Source organism: Muscardinus avellanarius, assembly GCF_963383645.1.
Source record: "Muscardinus avellanarius genome assembly, chromosome: 10".
In the NCBI taxonomy this organism is placed as follows: Eukaryota; Metazoa; Chordata; class Mammalia; order Rodentia; family Gliridae; genus Muscardinus; species Muscardinus avellanarius.
In genome coordinates this window covers 10,853,441-10,871,600 of record NC_137796.1, presented here as the reverse complement: position 1 = coordinate 10,871,600, position 18,160 = coordinate 10,853,441, and the positions used below count along the sequence as shown (strand labels likewise).

Below are 18,160 nucleotides of genomic sequence, written 5' to 3'. Positions count from 1 at the left end.
AGTCATACATTTTAGTGGAGTACAAGATGGTAGAGGCAAACTTGTGCACATCATCCAATTAGCCCTTACCCGGTCCTCACCCCATTCCCTCCCCCTCCCTCCCTCTCATGTTTGGCTTAGTGATTGGCTTTGATGTGCTTGTTAATGAACATCATGTGCATTAGAGAATTGTCCTCTTCCCCCATTTCCATACCCCCTGAGTTAGGTCGCCTTATTTACTCATCTATAGTATCTCCTTCTTATTCTAGAGTTCCTCCTATATTTTCTCCCTAGCTTATTTCTTATTTTTGTGACTGACCAATCTCACTTAGCAGAATGTCCTCCAGTTCCATCCATTTCCCTGTAAATGACATAACTTTTTTCTTTATGGCTGAGTAAAATTCCATGGTGTATATATCCCATAGTTTTGTAATCCATTCATCTGTTGATGGACTCCAACTAGAATGACAATCATTCAAAACACAAACAACAACAAATGCTGGCGAGGATGTGGAGAAGTGGGAACTCTAATATAATACATTGTTGGTGGGATTGGAAATTAGTGCAACTACTTTGGAAAACAGTATGGAGGATCCTCAGAAGAATGGGAATGAACTTACCATATGATTCAGCAATATTACTTCTGGGTATCTACCCAAAAGAATGGAAGCTAAACTGCCAAACTAATGCATGTGTAGCTATGTTCATAGCTGCATGATTCACAACTGCCAAACTATGGAACCGGTTTTCTATTTCTCATTGCCCCATGCCTAAATTAACAGTATTGATTTCAAATTCAAATATAGACATGTAAAATGGCATAGCAGAAAACAGTGGAAAATGATGGCTATATAATTTCAATTTATTTTATTTTATATTTAGACTATCCTGCTATTTTTAAAATTTTTATGCATATCATATTGAAAATGGCATACATTCAGACTGTGCTTGGTGCCCTCTCCCTCCCCACTTCCCCTTTCTCCCTCCCAAGCTTGATCATGATACATTCATACTTTTACATGTATTCAAATGTAGCTCCTCCATTAAACAACCTCAGCCTTCTTTGTCTCCTACTCTTTCATTATAACTTTGCTCAGGTTTCCCCTCTGCTATCTGGTGTCCCTCTGTTATTCCTAATACTCCCTAGTCTGGGCATATTAAAGAAACATATGTACCTTTTCTTCTCTTTCTGTGCCTGGCTGATCTCACTTAACATAATATTCTCAAGGTCTTTCCATCTTCTTGCGAATGACATGATTTTGTTCTTCTTTATAGCTGCATAGAATTCCATTGTGTGTATTTTCCATAATTTTGGAATCCATTCATCAGTTCAATTTATTTTTAAAAGAGAAAACATAAATAAATATACAGGAAAATATTTCTATAGATGACAAAACCAAAACCAAACCAAACCAAACCAAACCAAACAAAAACCCCTTCCAAAATGAGTATAAGAATGGGTTGAGTATAGCCATGTTCTGGAAATATATTTGATCAAATTAACTTGTATCTCTCAATGACACCATTGCCACACTCACATTCTTTACCTACTAAGAGCATCACCCTGCAAAAACGTTAATTTACTTAGCTGGGTATTGTGGTGCATGCATGTAATCCCAGTGTTTGGGAGGCTGAGAAAGGAGGTTTGTAGGTTGAAGACCGGTCTCAGGAATTTAGCAAGATTCTCAGCAACCTAACAAAACCCTTTAAAAAACTAGTGCTGGGGGGCTGGGCGTGGTGGCGCATGCTTGTAATCCCCATGCTTGGGAGGCAGAGACAGGAGGATCGCCTCACTGGCTTAAGAGACCCTGTTTCCAAATTAAAAAATATAAAATAGGTCTGGGAGTGTAGCCCAGGGGTAGAAGGGCTTCCAGGAACCCCAGCACCAACAAACAAACAAACAAACAAACAAACAAACAAACTAGGGCTGGGGAAGCAGCTTAGAAGTAGAATGTCCCCGGGTTTCATCCCCAGTACAACACATACAAAAAATTATCAATTTGTTTTTTAAAATATTACTATATATTCATCATTTATTGACCACTTTTAGTGTGTGTCGGAGACCATTCTCTAGAGACATTTTCCGATTTAGTTCTAACAACACAGTGAAGTAGGGCATGAATTTCCTGATTAGATGTGGGAGTCAGAGGAGAAAAGCAGGATTTTCTACTGATAGAGCCATATGGCTCGATCAGGGCTGCCTGTCACAGAGAGAGCTAGAACCACTAGCTTTCCCCAACCTTAGAAAGAAGGGCTATCAGCAGAAACAGATAGGATTTTGTCTGCTGATAGGATTTTGTCAGCTGTAGGATTTTGTCTGCAACCCTCTGAGTAGCCCAGATCCAAGATCAGATTGGATTTTTTCCAGATACAAGTCCATTCTCCTGTAATGCCTATCAACAGGAACAGGTAGGGTTGGAGGTGGGCAGGGCTTTTTCCCTGGGTGATGATTACTTTCCTAGTTTCTTCCTGAGTTTGAGGAAGGCCTGGGGGTTGATGGAACCCACCCGCCTCTCCTGCCTGCGCCTTCATACCTGGGCCAAGTTAATGTAACTAGTGGGTGGATTTTGCTGGAGCTATTCACTCCAAGGTGACATCACCTGACATGGAAAAAAGTGATCCTTAAAAACATGGGGAACTTCGTCCAGGTTTGCATAACCTGTGTTAGACTTAGGATTTAAAAACCAGACATGTCATTTTCTAAAGCTAGTGTTCTTGATAGCTACATGAATCATGCCTATATTCACGGTTTAAATATTCATTGACATTTGCCAAGAAAGCACTCTATTAGGCATTGAGTATAGGAAAAATTTTAAAGTAATTATACACACACACACACACACACACACACACACACACTTGGTAATATAGATGAGCATATGCAATGTCAGAAAAATTATACCTACTGAAAATTATACCTATTAAAAGAAAGTATGGCAGCATGAGTGTAAGGTATGAAGGATATATAAAGTGATTGATAAGATAAAAATATAAGATATAAGAAAGTTGATAGCAGTGTTTTGGAAATCAAGACAAAGATATTTTCACATGGGAGCCTGAGGGAATAGTCCACAAAGGAGAAGTGTTATACTCCAAGTAAGCACAGGAAAGAAAGAGGATTTCTGCCATGATCGGCTAGTATTTGAGAATGGTCTTTCATACTGTAATGAGGTTTATGGTTAGATGTTTAAATCTGGAGGCTGCAGCTTATGAGGAGGATTTTTCTCTTATTTGTGCAAGATACAGAAGAGCCCCAAGCTAGAACAGCAGTCGGCAAAGAGGGAGGGAAGCAGATTCCAAGTATATTGAGAATACTGAAGCAAGAGAGCTTGGTCATTGTGTGCAAGGGGACACTGAGTCATTGCATTTGGGCAACTGTAGGGAAGGTGGCATAATTTACTGGGACAGGACACTGGAGGATAAATAGGTTCTGGAAGGGAGAAGGAGAGTAATTAATTTCACTGTTGACTCATTGAATTCAAGTGCCTATAAAATATGGCAGGTTAGAATGCTAAGCCTCTGAGTTGAAGATGTAGAATTGAAACCTATGCAGATAGATAGATAGATAGATAGATAGATGATAAATGGATATAAAGATAGATGATAGATGATCTATAGATGTGCATGTGTATATATATGTATATCATTAGTGTTAGTAAATCATATAGTGTTTTACTTCTATTACCATTGATGATAAAAGTAAAAAGTGCGATGTTTGAACAGATACTCATGTCTTAAAAAAATGGGAATGTGTTTGCACCATAATTAAAACAGGCCCCTTATACTATTTTTTGGTAGCATAAACATTTTTATACCAGGCACCCCTTGTGCCTCATATGTGTATTTGTTAAAGTTGTGGACGCAAGGTGGTCCTGTGATGATGGAAGCGAGAAGGGTTATTGTGAGAGCCACACATAATTCTATTGCTCTCTACCCCATGAGTTAGAGCCATAACTTGTTATGAAAGGACATCAAGTGAATGGAAAATCCATATCAAAGGAACATGTCCTGCTTTTATGTCTGTAAACTCGAAGTTGTTTCCTGAGTAATGAGTGTAGTAGAAGCTAAATTTTACGGGATCAAAGGGAAAGTATAAATTTTAGAGATCTTGGCCATCACAGCTGTGAACGTGTTTATAGATCCAGGGAAGAGATGTATGGAAGGAAATAACCGAGGGAAGAAAGGAAAAAAAAAAAAAGAAAATCCCTTTCAATAAGTAAATACTTCTCTACCAGATGCTCTAGAGAAAAATAAACATTGGCAAACAAAGATGGGAAAGGGAAATAACTTGGTAAAAGTGAATGTTTGCCGTGCCTGCCCCTAGGAAGTGGTGATTAGATTCTTGATTTCTTTTCTCTAGTCCTGGTGAAATATCCTCATTTTGCGACCTATGGCTTTCTCTTCCTCATTCCCCAAAGAATAAGAGCATCCAACTGTCTAGCCAGACTGCACTAATTTCAGTTTCTTTGACCTGATTTCATGATTTTCCTAGCCTGAGGTCTTTGGATGAGGCTCAGGATAACTGGTGCATGCCCGGCCTTTTCTTCTACCTAGGTACTTCTCTTAGTCTTTCTCTGTTCTCAGTGTTGAGATCATTTCCTACACACTTGCTCGATAATTCACTTTCTGGTTGGGGGTTGTTTCCAACCCAGAGAATGTACACATTGTACCGGGTTGCCACCCAGGTACACTTTCCAATTATTAGTATTCTGGATAAATAAATAGATGGGTGGTTGAATAAATGAATGTATGAACAAACAAACAAGCAAATTAAGGCAGGCTTGGTGAGCCTCAGGAAGGCTTTCCTCTTTGCGCTAGTGTAATATTAAACCTCCTTATGATCCAGAACAGGGCACAGGGCAAATAGAGAGAGATTAGGTAAGAACAAATATAGAGAAGTCATAAACCATTGTGTTTAATTGCCTAAACGCAGGCTGTAGAAGAGGAAATTATGGTTTCTATTTACCAAATAGTACACAAGTCAGTGATTTCAAAAGCCATGTTCACATTCTTAAAATAATGCCTATTTAATGATGCAAAAAAGACCGAAAGTTAGAATTGCATATTATCTATGTAGTCAGCCTTTCATTACTATAACGGACACCCGAGATAATCAATTTATAAAGAGAAAAAGGTTATTTTGGCTCAGTTTTGGAGGCTTCAGTTGAGGTTTGATTGGCCTTGCTGCTTTGGGGCTGATGGCAAAGTCGCACTAATAACAGTAGCCTGTGATGAACCTGTTCAACTCGTATGTGGGATGGGGGGAGAGAGAAAGAGAGAGAAGGATGAGAGCAGAGCCCCACAACCTCCTTTAAACCTATCCCTCTAGTGAGACCGTGCATTAAGCCCCACCTGTTAGAATAGTTTCCACCAGCTCCTAAGCATCATAAGCCAGGAACATATGAGCCTTTAGTTGATACTTAAGATCTGACTGATAGCTCATCATCTATCGCTTTTGTTTTAGAAAGCATACATAGGAAATATAAGAAAGAAGCAAGTCAAGCAGGGCACAAGCTTGTTACCCCAAAACTTGGGAGGCGGAGACAGGAGATTGCAGCAAGCTTCAGCAACCTCCTGAGGCCCTCTGCAACTTAATGAGGCCCTGTTTCAAAAGAAAAAAAAAGGGGGGGATAAAAGAGGGCTGGTGGTATGGCTCAGAGGTAGAATTCCCATGGATTCCATTCCTAGAACCACAAAAAGTAAAATGAATGAAAGAAAGGAAGTGATGAAAAAGAAAGAAAGTAAAAAAGAAGAAAAAGAAAGAAAACCAAGCACATATAATTATCCAGGTGAAAAGACATTGAAAGAGAGCTAGAGAGATTAGAATAGTCTTCTTTCTCTTTAGGGTGCTGATTAGTTGAAAAGAAAAATAGAAAGCAATAAATTTGTTATACTTACAAAAAAGAGTAGTTCTAATTGAATTTAGTATCTGTTTACTGAGAAATTCTTACATGCTAATTGCTAAAAGCTTGAGCCAAGTGGATTAGGCTCAATTCCTGCTCTCAGATTATTTATCAGCTAATATGGTAACTCGGATTTAATTTCACGTCAAAGCTGAAGAAGATAGTTTTAGGTTAGGCTAAAATTAAACAGGATAAATTCCCTCATTTGTTGCAAAGTTTATAGTGTTAAGATTTTAACTCAAGAAGTAGAGTCAACTAACATTACAACAAGGATAGCTATGATAATACTAGAAAATAAGGTAGCTATGAAAACCCATCAGAATCTTGTGAAAGGAATTCAGAGCCAACTAAGGATGCTTTCACTGACCCAAAGTGGAAATGTTTTAGCATATTTTAGAAAATGCTAAAACAAAATATGGCAAAACATAAATATATGCTATAACATAAATATAGGATTATACATAACATATTTATTTTATTTATTGAAATAAATATATGATAAAATATAAATATATTTAAATATAAATGTATTTAATATATACTTTAAATATTTTAGAATAGTAACTGCAAAGATTTTAGGCATATTAAATATATTTAAGTGAATGTATTCATGATAATTACTAATGATAATAATGTTTAATAGTTGCTCACATATGAGAGGTATTAAGGCTCAGCCTCCATATTTTGAAAGCAGGAAAACATGTATCATTTTATTCTACCTTTCCTGTGTAATCTATACAAAGATAAAAGAAGAAAGAGGGTTTCTTTTTAAAAATATTTCAGATTATGAATAAAAAGGAATAATAGAAATTAGAATATGCCCATTGGAAACTCTAGATAAATAAATGGATCAGGATAATTACAAATGTTCACACAAACAAGAAAGATAATTTGCTTTTTGGTATAGCACGGTAACATAGCTTTTATTGAGCTAACTTGCTATTTATAACAAGTATAAGTTCTGAATAAATATATCTCAGAAACTACTCAAGAGATGTGAAGTTAAACTCAAGATAGGTGGAGATGTGAATGCATTTGATTCTTTAAAGAAAAGAAGCAGCAGGATTCACCTTCAACTGGTTGTTTCCAAGGACAAGCAGAAAGTAGCCTGAATTTCTAGACTGGGAAGACAGAGGTCCAAGTTTGAGTTTTCCAGAGTAACCAGAAATCAAGAGGGAATAATCAAAAGAAGAAGATCAGAGGGGAAAGCCCTAGTTTGTGCCTACCCCCTCCTCCCAAATCCTTGGTTGATTCCTGAGCTTTACATGCCTATACTGAGCTAGATACCAAGGGTCCTGGAGAAGGAGGGAACCAGGAGGTAAAGTTGCAAAAGAGTTCATCATCTGCCTAGTGCTGGGAAGACCACCTGTGGAGTCAAGTCCTGCCCTTTGGAGGGACATGTTGAAAACACTGGACTTTAAACTGGAAGACCACAGGGGCACTGCTTTAGGAGTAAAAAATATACCAGAGAGGACCAGTCATCGTTTCCTAGACCCAAGGACAAAACCAAAATAGACCCCTGTCCTACAAAAACCTGGACCCAAGCCTTCTCGTGGTCAGAGTGAATTGCTAGAAATTTCACTCTGTGCACCTCTTCTATTTACTTCTGTTTCTCTCTTCATCTCTATCCAAGTTGCCATAGTCTTTTCCTTCTCAGAAGTAGTTCTCTCCTACCACCAACCTCTCCCTTGCCCTACTTCCTCTTTTTTTTTTCCTGACCGCCATTTACATGCTGATTTAGTTTAAGTACCACTTCCCCAGAGATTGCTAACCCAATGAAAATATCTCCATTGAAATCTTTTCTGTAATACAATTCTGTTCTTCTGTGAGTTGCTTACACTTTGGAAATATATCTGAGTCGGGCATGGTGGTGCCCACTTTTAATTCTGGAAGGGGTAAGTAGGAGGGAGAAAGGGAGAACTGTGCCCATGTATGAAGGTATCGCTACCAATCTCACTAGTATGTACAGGGTAGTAGGGAGCGGGATAGAACCCCAAGAGAAACACACCAAGCCCGTATGTATGTCTTCTTGTATGACTTTGAACCTTACACATATAATCACAATACACGACTAAAAGTATGCAAACATCCAATTTGTTCAATAGATAAATGAAAACCTTTAATTAGTCATGATATAAGCTGAATAAGCAAATAATGTAAAAATCACAAATCTGTCCCACTCCTATGGTAGCTGTTGATTAAAGGCAAGAGTTATCTCTGAGATGAGCAGATGGGATTGCAAAGGTGCTTGCTTATTAGAATGACATTCATGTCATAGAAAATAGATGCTGAGGTATTTTGAGACTTCCATTTGATCTCCACAACTCCTTTGTGTCATTATTAGAGTCTGGGATCATTGTCTTTATATATCCAACTAAGGAAATCAAGGCTCCACCTTTAAATGACTTTGGTGACATTAGCAAGGCTACAGGTAAACCTTAGAAACAGATATCCAGCTAACCTCCCCCACTGATGCACTCAGTGTCTTTGACAGAGTAGACATTACTAATTCAGAACCTGCTTAAAAGGTTAATTTCGTTGATATTTAAGTGGCAGTGGTCATGTTTGCCCCCCCAACCCCCAGCCTCCCAGCATGTTGTCATTGACCTTAATCCCTCTCTGTCTATTTACAACCAAGAGAGGAAAGTTTCCTTCCCCTGTGGCTCTGTGCAGCACCTTGCTTCTGGGCCTTCTTCCTTTTTATGGTCTTAATTTTAGTTGTTTTAAACTTAAGAGTCCCTTAAATCATGTTGTGCTCTTTTCTGTTACAATGCAAAAATAGTACAGCCGATTTCCTGTTGCTTTCTGGAGTGCCGGCTTTCTCCTCTTCCATCGCTTAGAAACCCAGTTCAGTAATGCGGATCTCAAGTGCCTATACATCATGCTGTTGCACTCATATTTCAACATATAAGAGTTTAGTAGTGACTCAGCCTGATTTACGTTTTTAGAAGTCAGAATTGAACCTGTTGTTTAGTAATGCATGGGTAATCATTTTCAAATAAAGAAGCAGCACGATCAGTGTTTAAGGCTGACCTCACATTTAACCAAGAAGACTTCTGTCTATTGCCCTTTTCTCTAGCTAATGAGAAAGCTGTATTGTTATTATTTATTATTATTGTTATCTATTTATTATTGTTATTTATTTATTTATTATTTAAAAGAAATAAATATTGTTTTTATTTTTATTATTATTTATTGTTTATTATTATTATTTATTATTTATTTATTATTGTTATTCATTTATCATTATTGTTGTTGTTTTATTGTTATTATTATCGTTACTATTATTATCATTTGGTCTTTGAAGGTAGAACTCTTACTCGATTTATATTTTGGGGGGTGATTCCTAAAGAATGAATAGAAAGATCTCTTACCTTTCTCAAGAAGAAACATTCCGTGACCTTTAAGTAAAGTTAATTTTCTATTATTGGAAGATTGATTTTACAGTTCATGTAGTTTCCATTCCAGTTTTTCTCTTTTAAGTTGTTTTTGTAGACATCTGACCTCATCAATAATGCCATAATTCACAGTTTAACTTGCAGAAACAATTTATCCCTGAAATGTCTTTCAGGGACAAATCTCTGCCACCTCTAGAGCTTTCTGCAAAATCCACTATAGTGCGTAAATAAATAAATACATTTTTCATGGTGCAGTTCAACAGGCAATGAAGCTATTCACTTTCAGAAAGTGGGTTTCTGTAATCTTCTTGTTCTTTCTGTCAAATAAAACTTATCCTTCTATTTGCTGCAGAATCACTCAAAAACCCATATTCCCAAATTCCAGGCTAGGATTTCAGAAATTCTAATTGAGTGGAAAACAGGTGGAATCCAAGAGGTGGAATGCTTATGGAGGCTCCAAAATACTCTTCCCAGTTCATTCTAATATGTCTGGACCATGAGTTCAATTCTAGAAACCATGCTCTTGGGTATTTTCTAAGTAATTGGCTTGGGGTGGGGTGGGGAGAACATTGCTTTACCAAATGACAACCTCTCCCAATTGGAGAAGCTCACGTTTCTGGAGCAGGAGGGGTAGGATGCAGGGGTGATTCTCTGACGCCAGTTTTGGTAGAATATATCATAGTGACAGGAGTGTTTGCCTGTGAAATAGGCAGAGGCCAAAAAGCAGTTTGCAGCCCAAGGAGGTAAAGCATTCTTGAAATTGAGTTGACACCCTTCTCAGAGGCTACAGCACATCGACTCCGTTTTGCACATCTTAGAAGCCACGTGGGACTTCGCCCTGAGACAGCAGCAAGCTCTGAACAAAGGCATGAATAATCACATCTCGGGGATATGTGTCTTCCCCAATAGGCTGTAGGCTCTTTGAAAAAATAAAGCATTCTTTGTTTTTATGCATCTCTGTGTCTTCTGCTGTGCTCTCAGAAAGCGTGCCATAAATATGTTATGCAGGAGGGAGGCCAGCGCACGCATTCCAGCAGCCCCCCTTCCGACACAACTCCCTAAACAATATTTGAAAGTTTTCCATTGGAAAGCTTTCAAGTTCATGGGAGATCATATTTCTGAATCATGTAAATAAAACAGACTATCTTCAGGGTCACAGGGAGAAATGATCCGGGAGCAGGGCCTATAGTCTTTGTGAGTCTCTTCTTTCTTTGATTCTTGCTCTAAAAATGAGCAGATTTGAGATGGAGGTGTTCACGGAGGAGGATTCAGGTCACCGCCAATTGCTGCGGTGAGTCAGCCCAGGCACGAGCTGGCAGACAGAGAAAAAGCCACAGAACCCGCAGAGGGCTGGCGATCATTCCTGCTGCATAACCGGGCAATGACATTGCTAAGAGTTTCTTGTGCACTTCAGAAACTCCTTCTTTCTAAAATAGTCAAAAATATGCCAAAGGTGTTGAATGATTTCTGCAATGCCTCCTCTTCTGCCTAGTATTCTAGCAAGAAATCATAGCATCACGACTATTAGTCATTAACATGTATTAATTGCTCATTGTGTGCCAGCCTTGAAAACCTTGCAGATGTACATTGATACAAGAATCCTATGAAGACATCACTGTATCATTCTCATTTTATAGATCAGGAAATGAGGACAGAGAGGTTGAGACACTTGCTGGGATGGAGAGGATCATGCCCTACCAAAGACCTTAGCCTCTGAAACCTGCCAGTATGTGGTTTTATTTTACATGGCAAAGGCCCTTTGAAGATGTGATTAAGTTAAGGATCTTGCAATGGGGAGATTATTCTGTATTTTTTTTCCGGCAGATCCACTGCAATAATCACAAGGGTCCTTATAAGAGGAGATAGGTAGATTTATTTATTAGAAGGACATGCAACTATGATAGCATTGAGAAAGGGGTAGATTCACAGATGCTGTGGAACTGGGCTTCCATATAGAAGAAGGAGCCAAGAGCCCAGGAATGCAGGTGGGAAAGGCAAAAGAAGGGAATATCTCCTAGAGACCAGGAGAAGGAAAGCAGCCCCTGCCAACACCTGGACCTCAGGACTTCTGAATTTCAGAATGGCAAGATTATTATTGACATTGTTTCTATATTTTGTTGTAGAAACAGTCGGAAACTAATACACTTCACCAAGGTAGAGTGGAGATCTGAACCCACACAGACTAATTGCCTTAACTGTTAGGCAAAACTATAATATATACCATTATAAATGGCTCAGAGGGGGGCTAGACTAAAAAGAAGTGGATATGTCAAAACATTTTAAAACTTGTTACTAAAAAATGCAAGTTCATACCCTCCCCAGGATGACCCAGTTCATGAGAGTGCCACGTTATTAATATTGATAATAATTCAATCATTAAATATAACTTCAGTTAATTAACATACTAATGAGCCAATTAACAGTTAGTAAAAGCATTCTTCCCTTCAGTCAAGCAAGAAGTCTCCTACATTTTGGACTGCAGAACTTTTACCATTAGAAATAAGTTTAATTCCAGGTTTCTAATTTTTCTTTTAGTCAATTCATACGTAAATTTTTTTCTGCTTAAACTAAGCAAAAGTTTTTTCCTCAAATGTATTTGACAAAAGATAATAAATATGATGGTTATTGACTATTAATTGAAATGTTAATATTATTTTGGATGTAAGATATTTTATGTGCCTGTTTAAAAGAAAATATTTGTAATATAGAAAACTAAAGCCCCCACCCCCAAACATTACCAGTGATGGCTAAAACTTCAAATGTTGCTGTCATGATCACTTATGCCATGCTCTAATGTATTTTTTAAATTAGTAATGCCAAGAGCATGAAAACATAACTCTGATTCAAATATAAAATAAATATGTGTTTGACTTGCTAGTGAGAGAATCAGAAGGCTAAAAAGGCCAATTCAAATAAAATTCAAGAGACCGAGTATATGTACTCAGTATTACTTAGGGATTCAACAAAGAATGTGGAATAAAATTACTAGGTGACTATCTAAGCTAGTTTCTAATCATAATTCTGGGAAAGAAGTCATTTGTTATCTTTACTGGGAAAAATATCCTACAAATTAACATGTAACTTTGTAGAATCTGGTCAGTAATAAATAGTAAAATCAGGCATTTGTTAATTCACTTGGAATTTAAAAAAATCTTCATATTGGCCTGCCAGTATAACATTGGCAAGATATGAATTTGTTCCTTTGACTTATTTTCAGTTTTTCCAGTTTTCTTAACAGCGATAAAGGTCACTTTCAAGACCATGTATTATCTCTGTAGCCAGCATCGTCAGAGAGCTAGGTGTGGGTGATATATAGAATTCAAATGCTCCCTGTATATATTAAAAGATCATTTCTTCTCATTTGTTAGGTAGTTCCAGACTTTTATACCACTTTAATAGACTTTTTATGGATGCATTGGAACTATACATTGTATTGAGGTTTAATGTGATAGAAATATATATTCAAACAGCCCCCAGTACATTTCTCTCTACATCTCAACTCACTCCCTTGCCCTCCTTGTTCTTAATATTGAAATTAGAATTGATAGGGTCATGAATGTACACAGGATTATTTGAGTTGTCCCCTTTAGCAAGTCTCCTCTTTCCCCTCACCCCTGTACACCAGGTCCCTTTCTCTTCTACGGCTATCTAAAGTCTCATTTATTTGCCAATTTCTTTCTAGCTTCTGCTTTTGAGAGAAAATCTTTGATCCTTGACTTTTTGAGGCTAGCTAGCCTCACTTAGAATAATGTTCTCTAATTCTATCTATTTTCCTGCAAATGACATAATTGTATTCGTCTTCATGGTTGAGTAAAATCCCATTGTGTGTAGATTCCACAGTTTCGTTATTCATTCATCTGTTGACAGATGCCTAGGCCAGTTCCATAACTTAGCTATCGTAAATTATGCTGCTATAAATATGATTTTGCATGTATTATTATACTGTCTTGACTTCAATTCCTTTTGAAAGATACCTTTATTTTATTCATCATAACTCAGTATTTTGCGATGATGGCTTAAGATCTTATTTTTATTAATCAGATGGATATATGTATAAATAACATTTTTTGGTGGTACTGGGGTTCCAAAAAATATATATTTTTATTTGGAAACAGGGTCTCTTAGCCAGCGAGGCCAGCTTCGAACCTGCGCGATCCTCCTGTCTCCGCCTCCCAAGTGTGGGGATTACAAGCGTGCGCCACCACACCCTGCTATAAATAACATTTTATAAATCCAATACTTTAACAAGTGAGCTGTTATAAGTGACTACTCTAGCTAGTCTAATGTTGTAAAGAATCATTCAAATGTTTTTTACGAGAATTCACATCTACATAGTATATGTGTTACCTGACTTTGTCCAATACTATTCATAGATTCTTAATTATACTTAACTTTTATTTCTGTGCGGGATATTGTTCACATGTAATGAAATCTGCAATGTGATTGTAGCCAATACATTGATTTACCTACTTTTGTACTCTTCATTTCTGGCCCCTTCATCAAAGGGAAGCCCACCTCTCTTCTACTTCTGAATATGCCATTATTTTTCTGTCTCTGGTTTCTCAGTAATCCTCAGAGTTGTCTTTCATGGGAGTGTATGTGATAACTGGGAAGAATATCAAGGCTTCTTAAAATATGATGTTGCAAGTGTAATCGAGTTGGGGAGGGGGTGAGATATATTACTTGAAGATTGTAGAGAATGGCAATATTACTGAGTAGGATCTGTCTTAGCCTCAGATTTTTTAGACCTGAAACCCAAGGAAAGACTTTTCTCAACTCCCTTAACAACTGGCCAGTCTTGATCCATAATGGCTTTATAAGCTTTCTACACTTTGCCCATCTTCCAGAATATAAGTACATGAGGGCAGGGGCCATGTGTGAAATACTCTTCCTATCCCAGCATGCACAAATGCCTAAAGCATGATGGGATACATACATTGTTACTGAATGTACCCACTGGACTGCATAGGTCGAATAGTCATATATCTGCTAAGTAGGAAGTAGGCAAGCATCAGAAAAAAAAAAAAAAAAAAGGCAAGCGACTTCAGTTTAAGGGATGGAGCAGTCCACCATCGCTTTAGGCACCGATTGTCTGGCATGTTCTTGACTACCTTATTTTGCTGATGGAGGTATCCAGGCACAAAAGCTTTAGCTGCCCTGGAAGATGAATACCGCCATTAGAATGTGATAATAGCAATAGTGAACAAGAGAGAAAAAGAAGAGGGAATAGTAGGCTAAAGTAACCTAGGCTAAACTTTTTATGGGAAAAAAAAATCTCTTGGTAGCTCATTCCAAAAATAGTCTTTATCTAAAATAAAATCATTACTATGATGGTTGCCTCCAAGCGATACATTAACTCAGAGATAACTGTGCTGCTCCAAATGTGTCAGCATTTAAAGTCTGTCTTATTGAAATTTCCTTAATTTATTGTAATCTAATAATTATGGGACACATTATTTGTATTTGACACAGAGTTATGTTTATACCAAGAACATTCATTTAGCTATATAACAAGGAATAATTGTTCAGTTAGCATTATTCTTTCTAAAGAATGCAATGTTTATTCATGTGTATTTGGTGAATGAATTCTTTATAAGCACATTAGCGAAATGGGAAAAAAATCAAACCTCTCAATTTTCTGAAGATAGCATATAATAATTGAAAAAAAAAGTGAGGGGTGGTGGTGGCATTGGTTATAAGTGGTTTATAAAATATGATGGATAATCTGAATGAGATGCATATTTGGGCATACAAGGAGCTATAATAATTTTGTCAAATGGAATAAGATGAGTAAGCTATAATGTCATTTTATTGACTGGAAGAAGTCAGCTTACGAGTTGAAAAATAGCTTCATATTTTATTGGGTTTCTCTACTTCTTCATTTATTATATAAATGTACTCTCAAGGGTAATTGCATTTAAAAAAAATCTCTGCCTTGTGAAGTGTAGAAAATAATGCTAGGATTTCTGAGTATTATCGGCTCTTTGTGTGTGTGTGTGTCTCTTGTTCAGGGTGCAACTGATTTTGACAGATGTACTGTTATGTTACCCGTATAACATGACATCTTTTTTCAGATGAACTAGGTGAGGATGATCTTGACAAGGAGTAGGTAAGGCACTGTCAGAAAGCTGAAAAACATGTCAGTGTCGCCACTATGACACAAACACGGCAGAATAAACTGTACAATATCATCAAGTTAATGTCTTTCCAACAACACTCCAGAGAAGGCAGAGAATAGCGATGCTCTTAAATATTACCACTTACTCATGAAAATAATCTCTTAAGATGAAACATAAAAGGTCAGTTTCATATGTGCAGGAAATGGCATAGTTAAGTCTAGAGTATGTGTGTCTAGTTGTATGTGGACCTCTCTAATATATCACAGGGATGAAAGAATTTTGAGATATCGAAAACTGCTTTTCCTGGAACAAAAACTAAAAATCCAATTTCAACCCTTCAAAAACATTGTTAAAATAGTGATTGTGAAAATGTAAATGAGCCGGGCGCGGTGGCGCACACTTGTAATCCCATCAGTTGGGAGCCTGAGATCACGATTTAAGGACAGCCTCAGCTACTTAGTGAGTCCCTCCGTAACTAAGCGAGACCCTGTTTCAAAGTAAAGAATAAAATATTGAACAGGGGGTTTAGCTCGGAGGTCAAATGCCTCTGGGTTCCATCCCCAGACCCACACAAAACATAAAGTAAGATTTTATGTATATTAATTATAAACTTTTTTTCTGATTTATTTTTTAAGATAAATTTAGAGATACTTTTACAAATTTATTTCTAGACTATGGGTTTTATAAACAGTAATGGTTAGAATGGGATCAAGTCTATGCTTCAGGAAGAAATACGACATGTGTTGGTCACACACATACCCATTTAAAATGTTTTAACACACTAAGATGTCCATCAACAGATGAATGGATTACAAAACTGTGGAATGTGTACACAATGAAATTTTACTTAACCATAAAGAAGAACAAAATTATGTCATTTTCAGGGAAAGAGAGAGAACTGGAGAACATTATGCTAAGTGAAATTAGTCACCAAAAATAAGACATTGGATGCTCTCTCTAATATGGGGAAACTAGGAAGAAAATAGGGTATAGGAGGGACTCCAGACGAAGAAAGAGAAACCTCAGATGAGTAAAAAGGCGACCTAACTGGGGAGATGAGACGGGGGAGAGAGAAGCACCCCGATGTGCACATTCACAAACATATCAAAGCCGAACTCAAGAGGGGGGCATAGGGTGGGAATTGGGGAAGAACTAAATGAATGATGTGTGCATGTATCCTCTACCATCCCGTCTCTCATAATGATGAATGATCGCAAGGCGCCAAAAATTATACAAATAATGAAATAAAAACGAGAAAAATGTTCTAATGGATGATTTCCACATACATACGTAGGGTCACCAGTAAAGTCATCAGCGTCCATCTGGATGTCATGTACAGGGAGGGAGAAGGATTGCAGAGGGACCCAGGGCAAATTCATCAAGTGCTGTGTGAATGTCTGTCCCCATCACTGAACTTCATTATGTTGTGGGACCACAAGGCACCAATAAAAGCATACTAAAAATGTTGTTGATGGCCAGGCACCCAGTTGGGCTTCCTGGATTTCTACTTTGTAGCTTTTAATACCTTTCCCTCTTCAGTATCATTTGTTTCAGAAGTAATTGTGTTTCAGCAAATACACAGAAGCAAAGGGAAGAGTAATCACGGGTCAGGAGCAATCATGTTGATATTTTTGTATTTAACGTTCCAGGCTTTTGTATGCATATTTACACTTTCAGGATTTTTAAATCAAAAGCAAACTCATATTCCACAACTATATAAAGCTAGCTTGTTTCCAGAGGGTGGGTGGGTGGGGAGTAAGCCGGGCATGGAGGCGCATGCTTGTAATCCCAGCATTCAGGAGGCTGAGACTGGAGGATCGCGGTTCGCAGACAGCCTCGGCTGCTTAGTGAGGCCCTCCGCAATTTAGTGAGAACCGATTTCAAAATAAAGAATAAAAAATAGGGCAGGTGGTATAGCTCGGAGGTCCAATGTCACTGAGTTCCATTCCCACACCTGCAAAAAAAATAATAAATAATTAAAAATAATAAAAATAAAATATTCTGATGGAAAGCATATTTATCCTTAGAATGACTTTTAATATCTTTGTCTCTAGGATCAGAAGTGGTCGATCTTGATGGGAAAAGTTCTCTCCTCTACAGATTTGATCAAAAATCCCTGAGCCCAGTAAAAGACGTTATTTCTTTGAAATTTAAAACCATGCAGAGTGACGGGATTCTACTCCACAGGGCAGGGCCAAGTGGAGACCATATCACGCTGGAATTAAGAAGAGGAAAACTCTTTTTACTTATTAATTCAGGTAAAAACTATTTGGTGTGGTGCTTGAAAATCCAGTCACTTACTTATCACTTAAGCAACTTTGTGCTTTTCTAGCTTTTCCAAAACACATTTAAGGAGCCTTATTTTCAGATTCAAGGACTTGCATAGCTGCCAATACTACTCCTTCAAGTCAAAATGGCTCATATTTTCCACGTTGTACAAGAGTACCATTGGATGGTTTTTCCATACCTTTGTTAGAGCTACACAGCTATATCCTAGCATCATTAAGAAAGAGATGGGTCATTGAAAAATATCACGGTAGTAAAAATAATGAGGTTGTAGCCAAGATAAAATTTACATAGAAAACGAGCAGGCAATGGATAATAATAATAAAAAGAATTAACAGTGGAGGAAACGACAAGGTTGAGAGGCCATTATATTTAAACTGCAGGTAAATCCGTACTAGTCTTTTGGATGGGACACATAAAGGACATGGGAATGATTATCAGAGATGCCGGTCCTCCAATGGGAAACTTCTTTTTC

The 18,160-nt window shown here is 37.5% G+C and overlaps 1 protein-coding gene across 6 annotated transcripts in view; it reads left to right on the top strand.

Moving 5' to 3' along the window:
• The window catches only part of CNTNAP4 (contactin associated protein family member 4), a gene marked incomplete at both ends in the record, with an annotated part of 302,761 nt that overhangs the window by 164,959 nt on the left and 119,642 nt on the right, over nt 1–18,160 (top strand). For all 6 annotated transcript variants that reach the window (XM_080702913.1, XM_080702914.1, XM_080702915.1 and 3 more), the window contains one exon: nt 17,454–17,657. In XM_080702913.1, coding sequence (XP_080559039.1) covers nt 17,454–17,657 — 204 coding nt within the window. The remainder of the gene's footprint in view (nt 1–17,453; nt 17,658–18,160) is intronic.